The sequence below is a fragment of the Erythrolamprus reginae genome, chromosome 1 (genome assembly GCF_031021105.1).
Source record: "Erythrolamprus reginae isolate rEryReg1 chromosome 1, rEryReg1.hap1, whole genome shotgun sequence".
In the NCBI taxonomy this organism is placed as follows: Eukaryota; Metazoa; Chordata; class Lepidosauria; order Squamata; family Dipsadidae; genus Erythrolamprus; species Erythrolamprus reginae.
Genome location: NC_091950.1, coordinates 40,475,920 through 40,500,251, shown reverse-complemented (window position 1 = coordinate 40,500,251; position 24,332 = coordinate 40,475,920). Strand labels below are relative to the sequence as shown.

Here is a 24,332-nt window from a genome sequence, read left to right as displayed (position 1 = left end):
AGGACAGTGGTGGGCAATTAATTTTGCCATGGGGCTGCATGAGAAATTGGGATGTTTTTAGAGACCGGACAAATATAATTAACTCAGTTCTACCCAATACTGTATATTATTGGGGAGAACTGAGTTAATTATATTATAATTATAAATTATAATTATATATTATATTATATTATTATATTATTATATTATATATATTATATATTATATGTATTATATATTTATTATATATTACAAACATAGAAGCATAGAAGTCTGACGGCAGAAAAAGACCTCATGGTCCATCTAATCTGCCCTTATACTATTTTCTGTATTTTATCTTAGGATGGATATATGTTTATCCCAGGCATGTTTAAATTCGGTTACTGTGGATTTATCTACCAAGTCTGCTGGAAGTTTGTTCCAAGGATCTACTACTCTTTCAGTAAAATAATATTTTCTCATTTTGCTTTTGATCTTTCCCCCAACTAACTTCAGATTGTGTCCCCTTGTTCTTGTGTTCATTTTATTAATTATATATTATATCTTGAACACCCGGTTCTTATCTAGAAAAGTTGAACCGACCTCCACGGGCTGGTCACAGATAGCGGGTGGGCTGCATCCGCCCCTCAGGCCGCATCTTGCCCAGGTCTGGTCTAGGAGCTTCTGCGATATTTTTCCAGGTGATCTTTCAGCCAGGCTTGCTATGCAAAGTGAAAGAACAATTCCCATTTGTCCACCAATAGGTACCGTGTTTCCCCGATAGTAAGACAGCGTCTTACTTTCTTTTTACCCCCAAAAGCCCCCCTATGTCTTACTTTCGGGGTATGTCTTATATTTCCTTCTCTCCCTCCCTTTCTGTCTCTTTCCTTTCTCTCATTCCCTCTTTCTCTCTATCCTTTCTATCTCTCACTCTTTCCTTCTCTCCCTCCCTTTCTGTCTCTTTCCTTTCTCTCATTCCCTCTTTCTCTCTATCCTTTCTATCTCTCACTCTTTCCTTCTCTCCCTCCCTTTCTGTCTCTTTCCTTTCTCTCATTCCCTCTTTCTCTCTATCCTTTCTATCTCTCACTCTTTCCTTCTCTCCCTCCCTTTCTCTCTCTTCCCTTTCTCTCATTCCCTCTTTCTCTCTATCCTTTCTAGCTCTCACTCTTTCCTTCTCTCCCTCCCTTTCTGTCTCTTTCCTTTCTCTCATTCTCTGTTTGTCTCCTGGGGCTGACTGTGCCTGCCCTGCACCCCCCACCGCGGAGGGAAAGCATTTGGCATCGGCACCGCCAACCCCCCCCTCCAGGAGCAGCAAAAGCCTAAGCGTCGGAGTCGAAAGGCAAACAGCGCACCCCGCCGCTTAGGCTTTTGCTGCTCCTGGAGGGGGGAGGAGGATTTTCTCCTCCCCGCCCCCCAGCAGCCAAACGGCGCTGAGGCTTTCGGCATCGGCGCCCACCGCTCCAGAAGCAGCAAAAGCCTAAGCGACTGGGCACGCTGTTTGCCTTTCGGCTCCGTCGTTGAGGCTTTTACTGCTCGTGGAGGGGAAGGCGCCGATGCCGAAAGGCAAATGGCGCGTCCCGCCGCTTAGGCTTTTGCTGCTCCTGGAGGGGGGGGGATCGGCGCCCACCCCTCCAGAAGCAGCAAAAGCCTAAGCGGCGGGGCGCGCCGTTTGCCCGCGGGCTGGCAGGGGGATGGGGACTGCACGCCCATGGAAAAGGGCGTGCGGGGGGGTATTTTGGGGTCCGAAGGCAAACAAGACAGGAGTTTCCATGGAGAGGACTTTGGAAGTGACGCCGGCTGCTTTAAAATAATAAATTTACTCAGCGGTAAATTCCGCGGTGTCTTTCAGCGCTTCCTTACAAAAATGGGGGTGGGGGAGAAGGAAAGAAACTGGTACAGCAGCCGGCGTCACTTCCAAAGTCCTCTCCAAGCAGAGGATGAAACCACAGCCGGCTCCAGCGGAGGCAGAAAGTGACTGCAGCAGCGGCCAGCGGACGCTCGTAGACTGCCGGCGGCGGCAAAAGCAAGCGTAACGTAGAGAGGATCCGGCGGCAATACCCCCCGTGTTTCCCCGAAAGTAAGACATATGTCTTACTTTCGGGGTATGGCTTATATTAGCCGACCCCCCTGAAACCCCCGATATGTCTTACAATCGGGGGTGTCTTACTATCGGGGAAACACGGTAGCAGGGGAATATTTCCTATTTAACCAACCAACCATCACAGGTGTTATTGCTACCTAAACAGAGATCAATCCCAGGTTTGGCCCACTACACTGATGCCACAGTGAGCAAGAATCTCTCTCCATTTCCCCCCAGTCTAGTTTCTCAGGGAAGACCCTCACAGATCAAGCCAAGAATATTCTTGCACTTGGCTCAGGCTGCATTTTCAATGGGCCTAGCTAGAGTGGGGGAGCAGGTTCTGCTGGGCCAGCAGCAGTGCTCATTAGTGGGTGGCCAAGCTGAGCCAGAAGAGCTACTGCTGTCCAAGAACAGATCATTCCCATGCTTTTTGCCTAGCCATTTCACACCTGTAGTGCCTTTCTTCTACTCAGTCATGAGATGCTGCAGCTGCTGCGATTGCTCCTCTCATTTGGTGCCACAATAAGGAAGAAAGATGAAAGAAAATGCACCTGAAGGGTTCTAGAGAAACAGAGGGGAGGAATCCCTAGTGGGCTCAGCTCCAGAACCTATCCAGTTGGTGTAGATCAGTGGTTCTCAACCTTTTTAATTCCACGACCCCTTAATACAATTCCTCATGTTGTGGTGACCCCCAACCATAAGTCTAGTGCCAATTCTCCCAACAGAGCTTTAAGCTGATTGGCAGGAAGGTCAGAGGGACACCTCCACTGTAGACGACTCATTGGTCAGATTGTAAAAATATGTTCCAAGGTGCCAGAATAGAAGCTTTAGTTCCTAACACCATGGGAAATTTGTCTTTTACCAAGGTCTTAGGCGACCCCTGTGAAATGGTCATTCGGCCCCCAAAGGGGTCCCGACCCCCAGGTTGAGAACCACTGGTGTAGATGCTCCCAAGATGAGTCTTGGGTTTCGATGACTGTAGCCATTTTTTCCCTTCCCATTTCCAAAAAATACAAGACAACAGAGAAAGTTTGATGTAATACACTATATCTACTCTTTCTGAATTATTAGCCATAGATGAACAATTAGGCTGTTTTAAAATGGTTATATGCAATGTATTTTTGTGCTCTGATTGTAATTTCACCATTTCACTTGCGACCTTGTTTCTGATGTTCAGATTTTTACAATTTTACTTGACTGGGAGTATTCTTTAGCTCGGCCAAATCTGAATTGATTCTTCATCAAAGGTAGTATAGCTGGGAAGATAGCCCAAGGATTTGTACGTTTCAAGTGTATCACTTCTATATTATTAGCAATTGAGTTTTCAGGGGGGGGGAAAAGCATCAACGTGAGCTTATATATGAGGCCAATTTGGGGCTCCATAATAACAAAAATGAATACTACAATTATGGTCCTCATTCAGAGTCTTAATGGCCCACCAACAAATATGCTATAGAAAAAGACATGGAAGTCACACCTTCCCTGTAAAATGCTCCTTCCCCAATGCAGTTTTTGGTAGCCTGGGAGGATTAAAGAGCAGGAAAGGTATGGTTGACAGGAGTCATTCAGGACCATCATGTTGCCTATACCTAAAGATGCCCACTTGTGTTTCAGAGAAACAAGCAAAATATAAACTTATATAAACAGAGATAAGATTTAAAAAAAAGAAAATATTGTAATGTGGGATGATCTTACTCAGATGTTCAGGCATTCCATTCAATCTTCTACCATAGTTTTCTCTCTTTGACTCACGTATACTTTGTAGTAGTAGTTTATTCTATATTATTCTAATATAAGTACCGGTAAATGTTTATTTTCGGTAAGCATGTCCCTTACTTCCTTAATCCAATCCAAATCTCAAATGCAAACTAATCAATGCAAGATGCATAGTTACAAAATGCCCAAATTCCTACTACTAAACACTGACACCTTGAACATTATTTTTGTCTGTGAAACGTGGCTAAACGCATCCCTCCCTGACTTCATCATCACAGCAAGAAACTACCTTGTCTTCTGGTCCTACCATGAAACCCTGCAGAGGAGGCGGAGTAGCTATACTCTACAAAAAGATGCTAGACCTAAAAAATATCCAAGTTATACATGATCTCACCCTTCCTGAAACCATAAATGCACTAATACAGGATCTCTGTGTTGCACAATACACAAGAGAATTCAGCAGGAGATGAAATGCTGATAATTGTGATAATGAGGTGAAACCTTATTCTTATTTTCTTACCCTTTTTTTCTAAATGATTATGCTCAGTGTGTTAGGTTGTCAGCTCCAATCTTAAACATTTTTATTTAATTCAAACTTCAGCGTAATCTTAATAATATTTGTAAAGCAATAGTCTTTCTATCTGTGTACCCTTATTGTGTTCCCTTACTAAGTGACAGAGCTATCAAGTCTTAGTTTGAAAATATAGGCAGTCTTTTTTTTAATGACTAAAACTAAGATTGGCAACTTGGTCATCAAACAAAGCAGTTGCCAACAAGTGATCTCAACAACTGCTTATAATCTGACTTCATATTTTCTTTATTTTACAGTCCTATGAAGATTATAAATGGAAAATTGGTCATAAAGTTAATTTTTCATCACCATCATAACATAGAAACATAGAAGTCTGACAGCAGAAAAAGACCTCATGGTCCATCTAGTCTGCCCTTATACTATTTTCTGTATTTTATCTTAGGATGGATATATGTTTATCCCAGGCATGTTTAAATTCAGTTACTGTGGATTTATCTACCACGTCTGCTGGAAGTTTGTTCCAAGGATCTACTATTCTTTCAGTAAAATAATATTTTCTCATGTTGCTTTTTATCTTTCCCCCAACTAACTTCAGATTGTGTCCCCTTGTTCTTGTGTTCACTTTCCTATTAAAAACAGTTCCCTCCTGGACCTTATTTAACCATTTAACATATTTAAATATTTCAATCATGTCTCCCTTTTTCCTTCTGTCCTCCAGACTATACAGATTGAGTTCATTAAGTCTTTCCTGATACGTTTTATGCTTAAGGTCCATAATTATGGACCTTAAGACCATAACTATGAACCATTGTTAAATGAGGCAGTTGCTAAATGAGTACCACTTCAAGATACATTGAATGTTGTTGGGGAAGGGGAATTCATAATTCAAACATGTCAGACATGCCTTCACTGTATACTCAAGTTTCTTTCCTGAAGTGGATAATATTTTTTAAAAAATTACTAGTGAATAGTTCTTTCAACTGAGTCCAAACACAGAGAAAATTTTTCTCTAAAGCTGTTTTTTCTTTCTTTCTTTCCTATTCTCAAAATCTTAACATGCTTAAAACAAAGTTAAGCAGAAATTTTAAATGTTCTCTTCGGTGGAAATATTAAATCCCCATACCAAAAGTTATCTTATCCTAATATTATCAGATTTCCAAAGTTACCAAAGTTAATTTGTTTGACTAAAAGTGTCTTTCAAAGAGGTTTTCAGTGTTTCTGAACATGTTCACATCATCTCTTCTGTCTGAGCCAAGGCAATTAAATATATTCCTATATAAGCAAAATAAACCTGCCTGCCTGCCAGAGAGGCCAAGGAATTGCAGAATGCCAGTGGGTGCAGCAATGCTGCCAAAATATATTTTGCTCCTTTTTAATAGTGGGTTGTTTTCTGTTATCCAGTAAGCTTGTAAGGAGGCTGTAAGTAGGAGTTTCCAAGCTATTTAACGAATGTTGAAATGCAACACTCAACTGAGCCATACATCAGTTAAAGAGAAAAGAAGATAGGTATTACAGTGATCCCCCGCTCGTTGCGAGGGTTCCGTTCCAGGACCCCCCGCAACGAGCGGGTTTTCGCGAAGTAGCGCTGCGGAAGTAAAAACACCATCTGCGCATGTGCAGATGATGTTTTTAACTTCCGCAGCGCTAGCGAGGAGCCGAAGATTGGGGGCGGCGGGGCTGTTTTAAAACGTCGCCGCCGACATGGGGGGCTCGCTAGCACCCCCCGAACCCCCAACCCAGGTTTGGGGGGGTGCTAGCGAGCCCCCCATGTCGGCGGGGACCTTTTAAAACACCCGCGCGGCTTTCCAATGAGTCCCGAAGACACGTCTTCGGGACTCATTGGAAAGCTCCGATCGTTTTAAAACAGTTGCGCCGTTCTCCGCTGACTCCTAAAGCGGGGTGCGAAATGACTTGGAGGAATGGGAAGCTGAAACCGGCCGATTTGGACTTCCCATTCCTCCAAGTCACTTCGCCGCTCGTGTCCTGGCTAAACCGGGCAGCAGGAGACAGGCTTTGAGTTTTGGCTGCGGGGCGAGGGAGTTAGGAAAGTCCTACTTCTCCCCCCGCAGCCAAAAACTCAAAGCCTGTCTCCTGCTGCCCGGTTTAGCCAGGACACGAGCGGCGAAATGACTTGGAGGAATGTGAAGCTGAAACCGGCCGGTTTCAGCTTCCCATTCCTCCAAGTCATTTCGCACCCCGCTTTAGGGCGACAGGCGGTGGGCTGGGAGCCGCAGGCGAAAGGAGCTCGGGCATTGTTCTCCGGACCCTGCCCGCTCAGCCCCGCGGCGGCCCTTTCCCTCTCCAGGCTGCGGGCGGGGTCCGGAGAACAATGCCCGAGCTCCTTTCGCCTGCGCCCCCCGGACCACCACCTGTCTCCTGCTGCCCTGTTTAGCCAGGACACGAGCGGCGAAATGACTTGGAGGAATGTGAAGCTGAAACCGGCCGGTTTCAGCTTCACATTCCTCCAAGTCATTTCGCCGCTCGTGTCCCGGCTAAACAGGGCAGCAGGAGACAGGCTGTTGTCCGGGGGGCGCTGTCTCTCGGCGCTTTCGAGCCGAGTCCGGGAGCGAACTCGCTCCCGGACTCGGCTCGAAAGCGCCGAGAGACAGCGTGGACAGGCCCGTTCCTTGGCGCTGTCTCTCGGCGCTTTCGAGCCGAGTCCGGGAGCGAACTCGCTCCCGGACTCGGCTCGAAAGCGCCGAGAGACAGCGTGGACAGGCCCGTTCCTTGGCGCTGTCTCTCGGCGCTTTCGAGCCGAGTCCGGGAGCGAACTCGCTCCCGGACTCGGCTCGAAAGCGCCGAGAGACAGCGTGGACAGGCCCGTTCCTTGGCGCTGTCTCTCGGCGCTTTCGAGCCGAGTCCGGGAGCGAACTCGCTCCCGGACTCGGCTCGAAAGCGCCGAGAGACAGCGTGGACAGGCCCGTTCCTTGGCGCTGTCTCTCGGCGCTTTCGAGCCGAGTCCGGGAGCGAACTCGCTCCCGGACTCGGCTCGAAAGCGCCGAGAGACAGCGTGGACAGGCCCGTTCCTTGGCGCTGTCTCTCGGCGCTTTCGAGCTGAGTCCGGGAGTGAATTCGCTTCAGGACTCAGCTCGAAAGCGGCGAGAATGAACGGCGTGGGCGGGCGAAGGGCGGGCGGCAGCGAGGAGTTTGCGTGGGCGGTGGGGAAACTCCTCGCTGACGCCAGCAAGAGGGGGAAGACCCAGGAAAGCCACCCAGCAGCTGATCTCCCGGTTGCCATCTACGCATGCGTGCCCATAGAAAAAACGCACGCATGCGTAGATGGTATTTTGACTTCCGGGTTGAAAAATCGCGAAGTACCCTGTTCGCAATGGTTGGGGACGCAATAAACGGGGGATCACTGTATATGACAATGCCAACAACTTGCTTCAAAAAATGAAGTTAGCCTTCACTGAACCAAAACAAGAAAAAGGAAATAAGAGTGGAGGAAAGGCCATTCCAAAGAAGTTGAGAACAGGTAGTTAATTAATTTGGGGATGGACTGGCATTATCTCACGTTTTGGTATAACAGCATTTGCAAAACTCCTAGATTATTCTTTAATAAAATGGTTTTAAATGCATTGAATGTAATATCTCTGGTAAAGAGACTGCTGCATCATGATTATTAGACTTATACAGTGATACCTCGTCTTGCGAACCTAATTGGTTCCGGGACGAGGTTTGTAAGATGAAAAGTTTGTAAGACGAAACAATGTTTCCCATAGGAATCAATGGAAAAGCGATTAATGCGTGCAAGCCCAAAACTCACCCCTTTTGTCAGCCGAAGCACCCGTTTTTGCGCTGCTGGGATGACCCTGAGGCCCATATCACTCCAACACTCCGCAGTCTGCATTGGTTGCCGATCAGTTTCTGGTCACAATTCAAAGTGTTGGTTATGACCTATAAAGCTCTTCATGGCACCGGACCAGAATATCTTCGGGACCGCCTCCTGCCGCACGAATCCCAGCGACCGGTTAGGTCCCACAGAGTCGGCCTTCTCCGGGTCCCGTCGACCAAACAATGCCGTCTGGCGGGACCCAGGGGAAGAGCCTTCTCTGTGGGGGCCCCGACCCTCTGGAACCAGCTCCCCCCTGAGATTAGGATTGCCCCCACCCTCCCTGCCTTTCGTAAACTCCTTAAGACCCACCTCTGCCGTCAGGCATGGGGGAACTAAACATCTCCCCCTTGCCCATGTTGTTTTGCCATTGATTGATTGATTGTGTGTCTGTTTTTATATACATTGGGATTGTTTTATAAATTTATTAATTTTAAACTGTAATTAGATTGGTGGGCATTGGATTTGTTATTATGTACTGTTTTATTGTTGTTGTGAGCCGCCCCGAGTTTGCGGAGAGGGGCGGCATATAAATCCAATAAATCTAATCTAATCTAATCCCCTCCATGGGAAACCCCACCTCTGGACTTCCATGTTTTTCTTATGCTGCAGAGGCATCCCAGCAGGGGAATCCCAGCAGTGCAAAAATGGGTGCTTCGTTGGCAACAGAAGTCCGGAGGTGGGGTTTCCAGCGAGGGGAGCCTCAGCGAAATTGCAACAGCGCAAAAACACGGAAGTCCTTGAAACCCCACCCCCAGACTTCCGGGTTTTTGTGATGCTGCAATTTCGCTGAGGCTCCCCTCGCTGGGAAACCCCACCTCCGGACTTCCGTTGCCAGTGAAGTGCCCATTTTTGTGCTGCTGGGATTCCCCTGCAGCATCGCAAAAACATGGAAGTCCAGAGGTGGTGTTTCCCATGGAGGGGAGCCTCAGGGGAATTCCAGCAGTGCAAAAATGGGCGCTTTGCTGGCAACAAAAGTCCGGAGGCAGGGCATCCCAGTGGCGGCAGCTTGGGTTTGTAAGGTAAAAATAGTTTGGAAGAAGAGGCAAAAAAATATTAAACCCTGGGTTTGTATCTTGAAAAAGTTTCTATGACGAGGGGTTTGTAAGACGAGGTATCACTGTACTTGCAATCTGAACAGGTTGCTAATCCATTCTATACACTTACTATGACCAGTTTCACCTGTCATATGAAATCATTGTTTCCACTGCATATATAATTGTGGTTTCTTAAACAGAACACAATTGCCTAGTTTCCTATGACAAAAAGCTCTAAACCAATGGTGGCAAACTTTGGATTCGGTGTGTCCAGATTTCCAAAATTTGGAAAATCCCTACCTTGCTTCTGCTGGTGTGTCAGCCCCCTCTCCCAAACAAAAGAGAAACATTTATTTACATATTAATTTTGTTTTTTTATAAAACATAGTCCAATGCTTTATGATTCTCAAGTTCTGCCCTAATATGTTGTAATCATAGATTTATAAGCACTGAAATTAAGGAATGATATTGCTGGAGAGTGATATTTAAGCCTAAATTATGTGCTGTATAAAAATCTTAATTCTTCCTCTATGGAAAGGCAATCTAGGCTGATTAAGCAAGTTGCAGACCATGTATGGACTTGGTATACAAGATGAAGAAAAACATATAGCTAACTTCCATATAGGGATGCATTACTGACATTCCTTTGCAATCACACAATCATGGGAAAAAAGCAAGGAATGCAGCTTCTGAGAAGCTTGCCTTATAAGGTACAAAAGTAAATAGTTGCTGGAGGATGGTTTAATGTATGTGGCTTTCGCGTATTGGTCATTCTGTACCACATGTCAGAACTGTGAATACAATAAATAGGAGACACCTTGATCTATTTGGGGTCGTCCTCCCAAAAACTTTCTCTCTGTCGCTTCATTCTGATGTGACTATCAAGGCATGCTGTGCCTTCCCCGAGGGCGACCCACCGGGGGAGGGCAGAAGGCTTTCACTAATACTGCTTAGAAAGAGGTGGCATTGTCTTTCTGTTGAAAGGCCCCTGCAACCTACCTGAGATGACTCTGGATTGCAGGAGGCCTTTGTTCTTGAGGTGGCTCCAGAAAACCCTCTTTCTGCTTCTGCAGCTTTTGAAAACCAGGTGAAAGCATACTCTGTTCTTGTGCAATTTTAGGAGGCTGAACAAAAGCACACCTGATTCTCGTGTGGTCTTTGCCATCCCCCCAAATCATACAAGAACAAGGCATGCTTTCAAGAATACTGGCTGCCGATCGGTTTCCGGTCACAATTCAAAGTGTTGGTAATGACCTTTAAAGCCCTACATGGCATTGGGCCAGAATACATCCAGAACCGCCTGCTACCGCACGAATCCCAGCAGCCGATAAGGTCTCACAGAGTTGGCCTTCCCCGGGTCCCGTCAACCAAACAATGTCGTTTGGCGGGCCCCAGGGAAACAGCCTTCTCTGTGGCGGCCCCGGCCCTCTGGAATCAACTGCCCCCAGAGATTAGAACGGCCCCCACCCTCCTTGTCTTTCGCAAATTACTCAAGACCCACCTTTGTCGCCAGGCATGGGGGAGTTAGGATATTCCTTCCCCTAGGCCATTACAAGTTATGTATGGTATGTTTGTGTGTATGTTTGGTTTTTATAATAAGGGTTTTTAGTTGTTTTATTAAATTGGATTATTACATGTTGTTTTTTATCATTGTTGTTAGCCGGCCCGAGTCTGCGGAGAGGGGCGGCATACAAATCCAATTAATAATAATAATAATAATAATAATAATAATAATAATAATAATAATAATTCTTGCTTGGTAGGCACTAGCAGGTTACCCAAAATGTTGTTGTATACCACTTTTGACATGTGTTATGGGTTCACCATCACTACCCTAAACCATGATTCAGAAGTCAAAATGGCTGAATTTATACTACAGTATATGCTTTGTAAAAGCTAACTTTACCATGTCTCAGCTTGCTGTATGAATCCAGTCTAAGTGCTACAGCAGTTTCAAACATCAGCCAAAATTCACCACTGTGAAGTCATGTCTGTTTCCATCTTCCATGGAAATCTCTATCGAAAATGTAATTTGTTTGCTTCTGATTTGGTTAGCTGTATAAATCTTCACATTGTGATTTATATAGTGGTTTATGCCCTATTTTTATATATTGACTCAGCCAATAATGTCCTAGTGAACAAATCACACTTTAAAGGATTTCTTTTCATTTCATTTCATTTATTAGATTTCTAAGCCGCCCAACTTTTTCTGGACTGCAATCTAATTTAATATGCAAACCCAGTCAAGAGCATGCAACAACTGTACTTTTTATAGAAAAATGCATGACTTCTGTTTATTTTCTGGAAAATAAAAAGTATTGTTACTTATCAACCAAATATTGATGCATCATCTCCTAAACAGGGCAGAATATTTCCTAAATTACCCCATACTAGGTTACATAAGTTTGCTAAGTTTATCACAATCATTTACACAATATTAAAAAAAATCTTACAAACGTCTGATCAATTTCCATTTCTTTGAATGAGTTGAGGCACTCTTGATGGACCATCATTTTTTAACCCTGACATTTTAAGACCCCACTCCTCCCAGCTAGAGACACCTTTTGAGTTCTGAACTGCACCAACTTAATACGATCCCATCACTCACCACAAGCTCACTAAACATAACATCCAGCTCCTCCACCGGAGGCATGGGTATTGCGGGCTCCATGGTTTGCAGGGCAAAGCCGCTGTCATTCCGTAGCCGATACGTGATTTCTGGGTGATCATTACTTCGGAAGCAGCAGAAGATAAAAGAAATCCCTCGGCCACTCCTTTTTCTCGGAGCCATGTTGCAATCCTTACTCTCTTTCTTTCTAGACACTAAATCCTAAATGGGAAACAAAAAGAAAGAGAAAGAGAGAGATTGAGAACAGATGGTAATATTAAAGTTTTGATTGGTAACTATGCAGCAGAGCGTATGAGCTCGTTTAGGTTTTATAAACTCATCAAGGCTTGATATTCCTCTGACCTTAACACTGATTGTCTCTTTCAAGCCTTTGTTCTTTAACAAGCAGTTTTTATGTCATATTGTTTTTATTACTCTTCTGACCTCCACGCTTACAGGTAACCTTCATTATTTCCCATGTGTTTCTTGAAAACAAATGCTTTTGAGTTATACTTACTGCTATAACTGGAGCATAACTGTATTGCTATGGGTTCTTGAGACAAAGAGCACGCATGCTTTTACATAAAGAAAATAACCAACTTAAGTCTCCTGGATATGCCGCCCGCCACCCCCACCATGCCTGTCTAAGCCCTCACAAAATGAAACTGACTTTTTGAGAAACTTTAAATTTTCTTTTTAGATGATGAACCCAGAGAGAAACAGCAGGTATGCTAACCACCAGCAAACATCTGAAAGGCTTCACAATCAAAGTCAACTTGTGCTACTGGAAAGTCCCCTGTAAACCCTTATTCATCATTGTTGGTTTTTTAATTATTCATTTAAAAAATAAAAATCCCCTGCAACTTTTTTAAAGGAACAAACCATGTATAGTTTCAGAGTTGAGAGCTGCCTTTTTTCTGGAATTCAAAAGTCCGATTACAGTGATGGCGAATCTATGACATGTGTGCCACAGGTGGTACACAGAGCCATATCTGCCGGCACACGACCTGTTGCCCTAGCTCAGCTCCAGCACACATGTGTGCGCTGGCCACCTGATTTTCAGCTTGTGTGGAGGCTCTGGGAGGGTGTTTTCAGCTTCCGGGGGGGGGGGGGGGGGGGGTTGTCCTCCCAAGGCTCCAAGAAAGCCTCTGGAGCCTGGAGAAGGCAAAAAATGGACCTACCTATCAGGAGGTCAGGAAACAGGGAAGTATGGGTATCATGCATGCATGCATAGAGGATAGTGCAGCATATGAAGGGGTCACACACCTATTCAGGTGGCAGAGAACACTGGATATATGGATGTGGGCATTCATGCGTATGTGATAGTGCATGTGCTTTTGGCACTCGTGCATATGTGATAATGTGCGTGCTTTTGGCACCCAAGCAAAACAAGGTTTGCCATCACGGTCCTATTAAGTCATTCTGTCCTCAAACTGAGTCTATCCAGATGTAGACTATAGTTCCCATCATCCCTCGCTAGCAGACTATGCTTATAGAGGATGAGGACAGTAGGAGCTATCCATCCACGCAACACTTGCACATGCTATATAGGTAGGCCTCTACTTAAGGACCACAATTGAGACCAGAATTTCTGTTGTTAAGCAAGGTGGTTAAGTGAATCACACCCTTTTTTTTGCCATGGTTGTTAAGTGAAACCACCCCATCATTAAGCAAACCCAGCTTCACCCATTGCCTTTGCTTGTCAGAAGATGGTAAGAAGCTCACAAATGGCCCTGGGATGCTGCAACCATCATAAATACATGCCAGTTACCAAGTATCCAAATTTTTACCATATGATTGTGAGGATGCTGGGACAGACATCAATCAGACATCAACGGCTAGTGCTGTTGTAACTTTGAAAGGTTGCTAAACAAAAAGCCGAGAAGGAATAGAAAGCATGCATATGCAGGTTCCTTGGTTATGAAAAACTAGTTTACATTCTGGGTTTTTCACGATTTGCCTCCTCATCACTTGGATAACCTGGATCTCACTTGGATAACCTGGATCTCACTTGAATAACCTGGATCTCACTTGGATAACCTGGATCTCACTTGGATAACCTGGATCTCACTTGGATAACCTGGATAATCTCATTTGTCTGAAGTGGTGTCAGGTTTCCTGCCTAAGCAAGGGGTGGGACTAGAAGACCTCCAAAGTCCCTTCCAACTTTGTTATTCTATTCTGTTTTCTGCTGCTGCTCTTTAGTCTGTATCGTTGATTCATGAAAACCACAAAGTATTACTTGCTATTCAGCAAACTCCTCTTTTCTCCACATCACTCCCTGCTTCTCCAAAAACTGAATACAGGAATGGGAAAAATGCAAGAATTTTGGCAAAAATGTATGCTTAAAGCACACATATTCTCAGGCTCATTCAGTGTCAGTTTACATATGTATATGAAAACATGAATTCAGATTTGAGGATGAAGTATAATATAAACTGAGAGCTGCAAGACGGATGAAAAAGCACTGCATATACTTCACACGTATCAGCTTCAAAATGTACTGATTCAAATAACTTAAAAATAGTTTGGGCGAAATCATGGGCAGCATGATTATCAATGATTAACCAGGATGACCATATAATGTTGTAGTCAACCATGCCTCTAAGTACCTACAATTAAAGTCTGGAGCTACAGAATTTTGGAAATAATAGATTAAATAGATTCTTTTAATTTTTTATCAACTTATCTAGTACCTACTTTGTTATCATTCTGGTTCTTCCCCCCTTCCCCCAAGCAAAACATTATGATTTAAGCAATTTTTTTCCTCCTCCTTCTTCTTCTTTTCTTAATTAGATTTGTATGCCGCCCCTCTCCGGAGACTCGGAGCGGCTCATAACACAAAACACGGTACAAATCCAACAATAAAAAGCAATTTAAAACCCTTAGTATAAAAAAAACAATCATACATCTCAGACAAACCTTGCGTAAAACAGAAAACAGCCTGGGGGAATCAATTTCCCTATGCCTGACGGCAGAGGTGGGTTTTGAGGAATTTGCGAAAGGCAAGGAGGGTGGGGGGAATCCTAATCTCCAGGGGAAGTTGATTCCAGAGGGTCGGGGCCGCCACAGAGAAGGCTCTTCCCCTGGGTCCCGCCAGACGACATTGTTTCATCGACAGGACCCGGAGAAGGCCAACTCTGGGGGACCTAACCAGTCGCTGGGATTCGTGCGGCAGAAGGCGGTCTCTCCTGGTTTTTCTCCTGATCATATGCTCGATTTTTACTTTTCTTTACAGTTAAACAGTTCCAAGTATTTTTTTCTTTTTACCATCAATATATTACTATAGGAATATCTAAAAATAGTATAAACATTCATTCTGTTATACATTCAGGTATAGGAAATGTACTATGATTTAAAACTGGAAAACAAGAGGAAGATGAAGATAGAATCCAAAAAGCAGCAGGTATTAAGGGAAAAAAAGCACAAAATTTGGTCATATACCAAAAATACTTAGCTTAGCACTTTGCTTCTGAACTTTGCTGGCGCTCTATGGAACATATTGAGAGTACTGTATTAAATTAGCCCAAGTGTATCTTGAAGGAACTTTTTCTGCCTTTGGTATCCAGTCAAGATACAAATTTACACCCAATTCCCAGTCTGGTTATGGAGCATGTCCATTGCTGGCAGCAGCTGCTGTGTTCGCCCATTAGAGTTGCAGACAAAATCAAAACTCTCCACCGACAAGAGACTACAGTATTTTGATTAGCTGCAAATTATGGCCACATAATTCACAGTCTCTTTTCAAGTGATATGAAAGCAACGTGGAAAATAACATGGAATTTCATGGAAAATAAATCAGCTTCTTTGGGGATGATAAATTGGAGGTGCCATTATAAGTGCACAAGGGAGACCACAATCTCCCTTCCAGACTCAAAACTAAAAGTCCTGTCCAATATTTTCTTCTCCTACCTGCATGTATACAACATGAATCTCAGATCAAAAATATGTCAAATTTTAGAGGTATATACTGATAGCATATTTATGACTGGGGTGTATGTGGTGCTCAGGGAGGAGTAGCACTTCTGGTGTAGGGGCATGTCGTGTCCTTTTACGGCAGCTTGTTCACCTTTGGTCCCTACCTGTCACTCAGCTCTCACCTGTGGCTCCTAGTAGCTGTAGCATGTGCAACTGCCACACCCCAGGCAACAACTTCGACAGGCTGAGAGTGGCTGATGGGTCATTGACCTTCAGCGAGATAGGAACTTATCTATCCCGAGCAAGGGAAGACAGATTCATTCATTCATTCATTTCATTTCATTTCAATTCATTCATTCATTCATTCATTCATTCATTCATTCATTTCCTTCCTTCCTTCCTTCCTTCATTTCATTCATTCATTCATTTCATTCATTCATTTCCTTCCTTCCTTCCTTCATTTCATTCATTCATTCGATTTTTATGCCACCCTTCTCCTTAGACTCAGGGCGGCTTACAACATGTCAGCAATAGCACTTTTTAACAGAGCCAGCATATTGCCCCCACAATCTGGGTCCTCATTTTACCCACCTCGGAAGGATGGAAGGCTGAGTCAACCTTGAGCCGGTGATGAGATTTGAACCGCTGACCTACAGACCTACAGTCAGCTTCAGTGGCCTGCAGTACAGCACTCTACCTGCTGCACCACCCCGGCTCATCATTATTCCGGAAGACTGAATAGATGAGACTGAATAGAATAGGTCAATGGCCATGAAGGTGGTCTCTGCAAGCAATGTGGTATGCTAAGAGCACAGCAAGACACCAATGAATGGAGTTCATCTTCAGCGCTTCTGGTGTGCCCTCCAAGGTGGTTGCGGGCAAGCGGGTGTCTGGCATGTACACGCACGCCCGTCGGTGTGAGATTTGGCTTCTACGCATGCGCAGCAAGCAAAATCCTGTGAAAGGACATGCATGCAAGTGAGATTTCGGCGATTTCCACCAATATTTTTGCTTCTGCGCATGCGCAGACACAAAAAATCAGCTGAAATCTCACTCCCGCAAGTGTCCCATGAGATTTCACTTGTTATGCATGCACAGAAGCCAAATCTCGCACGGGGTAGATGCCAATGCCAATCCAATGCAATTTAAGACCTCAGACAATCCCATAGTGAAGACCACAAAATAATGTTGCTACCAAAGTAGAAAACACTGGATTAGATGATAGACAAAGGGTCTGTTCAGATTTAGTAAGACAGTTTGTCTTGTGTTAACATTTAGCAGTTATCGACGTGTTTCACTCTCCAGGTTGTCCAATCGATTTTTAAAAAGCTCAAGAAAAACAAATGCAGCATTTTGAAAGTCTTCCTGCCACCTTTGTTTGAGAGACACAGATAAAATATGAGTCTGAAAGGGATTATAATGCTGTGGCTTCTGTTGAAAAGGAGCTGAAAAAATATTTCTAGCATCCTGAACCAACAAGCATCTAAAATGCTTCCAACTTCATGAAAGAAGGTGAGTTAGCAAGGGCAATCCATTCTTTTTGATAACTGCTACTTCAGGATGCTCCATGCCCAAGATGCATAGCCTGTAAAGGGGTATGTTTAGCTCCAGCTGTATTTGGCAGTGATTTAATTTCAACCCTCGACAGAGACAGAAAAAATATGATTATTTTAACTAGCACGGTTCTGTAGATTCTGCAGAAATTCCGCAAAGCATTGCACAAAAAACGTGCATCTAGCGCTACTTCAATCAGCCCCAAAAACGCAGTTTGCCAGCTCATAAATCCAACTGCACAGGTTGGACAGATATTTATCTGAAAAATTCTAGATGAAAGAGAACATCTAAAATTTTGAAAGGGTATAAAGTAGAGATGGCCAACTTAATCGGGCTTGACTTCTGAATCGTCACCTCACCCCTAGCTAACCTCACCAAGTATTGTGAGAAATGTAATCCAATGATAAATGAAGTGTGCCTACCCATGGGATAGATTAATCCCTGTGATGTATGAATCTGTTGATTCATATATCCATAGGTGTAGTAATTAAATTGGTGCAAATCACAGATTTGGAAGATGTGAATTAGGCTATTAAGTCTAAGACCCTGTTCAGTGCAAAAATCCAAATCAAAGTGCCCCAAGTGAGTCTGTGCTTGGATAAATCTGATTAAGGAAAACCCACCACTTTTCTGGGCAAACGGCTCTCTCAGATTAATATTGCCTCGCTGAGATCCCCCCCCTAGAAACATAAAAACATAGAAGACTGACGGCAGAAAAAGACCTCATGGTCCATCTAGTCTGCCCTTATACTATTTCCTGTATTTTATCTTAGGATGGATATATGTTTATCCCAGGCATGCTTAAATTCAATTACCAACCATGTCTGCTGGAAGTTTGTTCCAAGGATCTACTACTCTTTCAGTAAAATAATATTTTGCTTCTTATCTTTCCCCCAACTAACTTCAGATTGTGCCTCCTTGTTCTTGTGTTCACTTTCCTATTAAAAACACTTCCCTCCTGAACCTTATATAACCCTTTAACATATTTAGTTTTTTAGATATTTTTTAATATTAGATTTGTTTCCATTGTAACATTGTTATTATTGTTGTTGTGAGCTGCCCCGAGTCTTCGGAGAGGGGCGGCATACAAATCTAATAAATAATAATAATAATAATAATATTACTATTATTATTATTATTATTATTATTATTATTATTATTATTATTATTATTATTATATGTTTCGATCATGTTCCCCCTTTCCCTTCTGTCCTCCAGACTCTACAGATTGAGTTCATGAAGTCTTTCCTGATAAGTTTTATGCTTAAGACCTTCCACCATTCTTGTAGCCCGTCTTTGGACCCGTTCAATTTTATCAATATCTTTCTGTAGGTGAGGTCTCCAGAACTGAACATAGTATTCCAAATGTGGTCTCACCAGCGCTCTATACAGCGGAATCACAATCTCCCTCTTCCTGCTTATTATACCTCTAGCTATGCAGCCAAGCATTCTACTTGTTTTCCCTACTGCCTGACCGCACTATTCACCCATTTTGAGACTGTTAGGAGACTCTCCCAACATTCAAATGGAATCTGCGGCCTTCCTGTAACTTACCAGTATACAGTGATCCCCCGAGTTTCGCGATCTCAATCTTCGCGAAACGCTATATCGCGATTTTTCAGCAAATGATACCATCTCGATCTTCGCGAAACGCTATATCACGTTTTTTAAAAAAATATTAATTAAAAAAAAAAACACTTCCGTGTTTGGCTTCAGGACTCAGCTGGGAAGCGGCGCGGCTGTTTTAAAAGGTCGCAGCCGGCCTGGGGGGCTTCCCAGCAAGCCCCCCAGGCCGGCTGCGACCTTTTAAAACAGCTGCACCGCTTCCCAGCTGAGTCCTGAAGCCAAACGCGGAAGTTCGCCTTTGGCGTTTGGCTTCAGGACTCAGCTGGGAAGCGGCGCGGCTGTTTTAAAAGGTCGCAGCCTGGAGACCGCTAAGGATATCGCTCTGGGAGAGGGGGCAACTGCCCGGTTAAAAGCAAGAATCCACCCCCTATCCAAACGGCTTTTTTCCTGTTTAGCGCTCGAACGCCGTGCTAAACAGGAAAAAAGCCGTTTGGCTAGGGGGTGGATTCTTGCTTCTTAACCGGGAGCAGTTGCCCCCTCTCCCAAAGCGATGTTCCAAAGCGGTCTCCGGGAAGCGACCAAGGGAAAGGCAGTCGTCTGCCTTTCCTTCAGCTCTAAAGAAGCGGCAACTGCCCTGCCTTCCCCCAGCCAGTTAACCGAGCGCTTCAAGTTAACCGGCTGGGGGAAGGCGGGGCATTTGCCTCCTCTTTCAAGCTGAAGGAAAAGCAGACGACTGCCTTTCCCTCGGTCGCTTCCCGGAGACCGCTTTGGAACATTGCTTTGGTTGCTCCTGCCTCTCCTGCAGCGGAGAGAAGCGGCAAATGGCCAGCCCTTCCCCCAGCCGCTTCCCCGCATGCTTTGGATGCGCCTGCCTTTCTTACAGTGAAGACAGGTGGCACCTTCCCGAAGCGCTCGGTGAAGCTGCTGGGGGAAGGGCTGGCCATTTGCCGCTTCTCTGCCGCTGGGGGAAGACCCAGGGAAGGTTCCTTCGGCCGCCCAGCAGCTGATCTGCTCGGTAGCGCAGCAGCAGCGAGGAGCCGAATCGGGTTTCCCCTTTGCGTGGGCGGCGGGGAACGCAAACTCCACCATCTACGCATGCGCGGCCATAGAAAAAAAGGGCGCGCATGCGCAGATGGTGTTTTTACTTCCGCAACTCTACATCGTGAAAAATCGATTATCGCGAGGGGTCTTGGAACGGAACCCTCGTGATAATAGAGGGATCACTGTAACTTAAAAATATCTTTTCTGGGAAGAATTGCCACAATTAAGATGAATATTTTACCTAAAGTTTTATTTTTATTTCAAGTGATCCCAATAAATCCAGGGGCAAATCTTTTCAAAAATCTAACAAACGTGGTTAGAAAATTTCTATGGCAAGGTAAAAAGGCAAGAATTAAGATAAATATGTTAGAAGATATAAAAGAGAGGGGAGGTTTTGCCCTCCCAAATTGGAAATTATATTACCAGGCAGCCGCCTTAACATGGATTAAAAATTGGATAACCTTAGAGGATAAGAGAACATTAAAATTAGAAGGACATGACCTTATGCTTGGCTGGCATGCCTTCGTATGGTACGATAAAGATAAAAACCACTCTTACTTTAAAAGACATACACTAAGAAAATACTTATTTGATGTATGGAAAGATATAAAGAAAAACCACTTTTTAACAATTCCGGACTGGGTTGCCCCATTAGATGCAATAATACATCCAAATTCTATCAAGGATACAAGAATAATAAGATATAAAGACTTGTTAGATGATCAAACGAAATTAAAAACTAGAATTAAACTACAAGAGGAAGGGATACAAATTGATTGGTGGCACTACGCACAGATCAGATCTAGATACCAGAAAGACAGCATACTTTATATATTTAATAAAAATAAAAATGTATTAAGTAACTTAATTACTATAAATCAAAACAGAGTAATCGGGAAAATATACAAATATTTGATTGCTCACAAGAATATTGATTTAACTTTAAAAGACAGTATGATACTGTGGTGTAGAAATATAGGCAAAGAAATAGATATAGACACATGGGAGAAAGTTTGGATGCACAACTGGAAAATGACAAAATCAGTTTCTTTAAAAGAAAATCAAATAAAAATGTTCTATAGATGGCATCTCCCACCAAGTAGAATAGCAAAAATGTTTCCCAAGACATCACCCTTGTGTTGGAAATGTAAAAAAGAAATTGGATCCTACTACCACCAATGGTGGACATGTAACAAAGCTAAAATGTACTGGAGAATGATAGAGAAAATGACAAAAGAGATAGTAAAGCAAAACATAGAAATCACCCCGGAGTTCTGCTTACTAGGAATTACTAACCAAGATTACAAAAAAGAAATTTTATATTTAATTATACATATTTTTACAGCGGCAAGGATTATTTACGCGCAAAACTGGAAAGGGGAAAATATCCCCAAAGAAGAGGAAGTTATTACAAAAATATTAGATTGCGCGGAAATGGATATGATGACAAGATGCTTAAATGATCAAGAAGAAACGAAATTTTATGAAACATGGAATAAAGTTTATATATGGATAGATAAGAAAAAAAAAACAGAAAATTAATGATAAATATAGATGTCTTGGTTTAACTTTTCCTTTTTTTTTTTAAGAATAATACTAGAATTAGTTTATAGAATTGATAAGACTGTTTGGTTTTACATTAGTTACAACTATTTCTTTCTTATATAATACCAATTTTTCCTTATTAGGTAATTTTGCATTAGTAGTATTGAATTATGTATTTAACTATGTATTCCTTTTTCTGTATCTGCATTTATACTTTTGAGAAAAGCGGGGAAGATACATCCCCACACTCTATGTTTAATGTTTGTAAGTCTGTGTGTCAATTTTAAGAAAATTAATAAAAAAATATTGAAAAAAAAAAGACTGCCTAAAACATCAAGATTGTTTTAGGCAGTCTTAACTATTTCATTTTATATGCAAATTTGATTGACATTCTTGTCATCTCTTCAGTGGAGCTACCCCACTGAATACTTCATTCTATCAATTTCCATTGTAGTTTTGCCTCCCCATTTTGCTTTTCACAATTGTTTATTGAATACATACCCACCTTTGGAAAAAGACTGAGATGAATATGCACAGATAACAATGTATTGTTCAAGTTACATATTTTACCTATAACAAATAGTAAGTTAGATCTAGTACCATTTAACTCATTTTTAAAGTTTGTGGTTTTGATACCAGAACAGTATTGTGAAAAGAGTGACATTTTCTCATATTCAAATATAATTATTGCACAGTCTGGCTTATTTCAATTCTTTCAAGTTGTATAAAGGAAGTATGTGAAACAATTTAGCTGAGTTGGACCAAAGAGTCTATTCCTAATAGAGGTCAAATGGTTATGTTTGACAATCCTGGAACAAAACAACATCGTGATGGGTTTAAAGACATTAATGGAATAATATTTGTCTATTCTTATATCCAGTACCAGGCATAATGGTACCTCAATATCATTGTTAACTGGTTCCGGGAGGTACAATGAGTGCTAAAAGCAATGAGTACCAAACAATTTTCCCCCGTAAGGAATTATATAGTGAGTCACAGGGTGGATCACACTGACAAGTTCTAGCTATGTGTTGAGTACCAAATAAACAATTAGTACTGGGACAAAATGTTCACATCAAAATGCATCAAGTACCAAATTTGATGAGTTTCAAAGCAGTTGAGTACTAAGGTATAGTGTGACATACTATCCCTTGAAAGCAATTTAGGGGAAATTGTCATTGAGTCATTTATTGCAGCAATGAAATTCAAATCAAGGACTTTCTAGTTCATTGAGCACTCTTCACCATACCATATGTTGAATATTCAAGAAAAAATATATTTAATGTGCAGGGTCTTTTTTTTAGGAGTAACTGTCTAACTGCAGGTCTTGTAAGGGGAGAACAAGCTCTTGAGAAAGAATATGCAAGGAAATAATTAGACATTTTTATTGATGTCAATTTATTAGCTATCCATCTTCAATGGTATTTTTTAAAATATCTGTTATTCAATGAGGGGGGGGCTGTGACGCCTTCACGGCTGCCTTTATCTGCTCTGCTTTTGTTTTTCACAGCATTCCAGGATCGTGGTTTGTGGGAGAGCACTTTGGCTGATTAAAGTGCGTGTGTCCAATACTTTCTGTTTTGATAAACCGACTCTTTGTTTACTTTACAACAGTGTGTGTGTTTGAATTTACACTTCGGACTTAATTGGGGCTCGTAACGTGAAGCCCGGCATAACACCTTCCCCACTTCCAGCCAACCATCTCCAGAATACCTGAGGATGTTGGTGTTCTCTCAGCAACTTTAAACCCAATGTCTCCAAATTCGGAGGCTGCATTTCACACAATATTTAATTTAGTTAATAATAATGATGATGATGATGATTTATTAGATTTGTATGCCGCCCCTCTCCCAGGACCGAGATGCAAAAGGGGCTGCCTGACCACAATTGGGGATTCGTTTCCTGGCCTTGCCCCTATTCTCCAGTGAGTGGACGAGGCAGCCTGGCACACCTGGGCTTTCAGCAGCTGGCTATCATGGCCTCTTTTGCCACCCGCTGGGCCTCGCTTGTCAGCACTGATTGCTCTTGCGAAATTCAAGAGCGTTGAGTTCGTCTGAGCTCGGAGGAAATGCAGTTCCGCAGAAAGAGGGACAGTGGCTCAGGAGGGCCTCCAAGGGACGGTCCCTGTGGGAGATCCCCTATTGTGGTTGGCTCTGGCCCAGCTCCTGCCCCAAGGAATGTGGAGGTGGAGGAAACATCCACATGCCAGAGGCCTGTTTTGCTCCCGATAGAATCTCCCGACGAAGGCTCCTCTGACGAAGGAAGCGTGAGTGACAGGGAAGAGAGGAGTTTGGGAGACAGCCCAGGAGGAGATCAATCATCTTTATTGTCCCTGGATTCTGAACAAGAACTTATGACAGACCCACGCATGCGTAGAGTGATGCATAGGAGAGAACAATTGAAGGATTACTACAGGAGATAAGTGAGGCCACCTGTGGTTGGGTGGGGCTGCTGTAATTAGTGCTACAGATAAAAAGAGCAGCGTGCTGATTTAGCCTCGTGGAAGTTTATCTGATTTATAGTTTCGTCAAGATCGTGGTTTTCCTGTTTCCCTGTTCAAGACTGTGTGTGGCCTTTCTGGACATTGGAATTGGACTCAATTTCCCAGTTACTGGGTGAGAAATTGGATTGCATTTAACCTGTGCCTTGTGTGTACCAGAAAATCCCTTTGACATTTAAAAAGGCAATTTTTTCTGCTTTTCTGTTGATAAAGACTTTTGGTTTTCCTTCTGTTGTGTGGTGTGCGTCTTTTTGAACCAATTACCCTGTAATTACGGGTGGTTGGGACACACAGGCAGAACATCCCCCCAGGAACCTGATTCTTGGCAGACCCTCATCCTGTGCCATAGAATGCTTTAAAGGTGCCAACTGGCATCTTTGATTTATTTTATCCAGTTTGCATGGTTCTCCACCTTAACAACTAACTTTGTGGCAAAGTAAATAAC

At 43.2% G+C, this 24,332-nt stretch overlaps 1 protein-coding gene across 2 annotated transcripts in view; it reads right to left on the bottom strand.

Moving 5' to 3' along the window:
* The window catches only part of DAAM1 (dishevelled associated activator of morphogenesis 1), a 227,168-nt gene that overhangs the window by 113,998 nt on the left and 88,838 nt on the right, over nt 1-24,332 (bottom strand). For both annotated transcript variants that reach the window (XM_070750274.1, XM_070750284.1), the window contains one exon: nt 11,764-11,985. In XM_070750274.1, coding sequence (XP_070606375.1) covers nt 11,764-11,946 — 183 coding nt within the window. In that variant the 5' untranslated portion in view covers nt 11,947-11,985. The remainder of the gene's footprint in view (nt 1-11,763; nt 11,986-24,332) is intronic.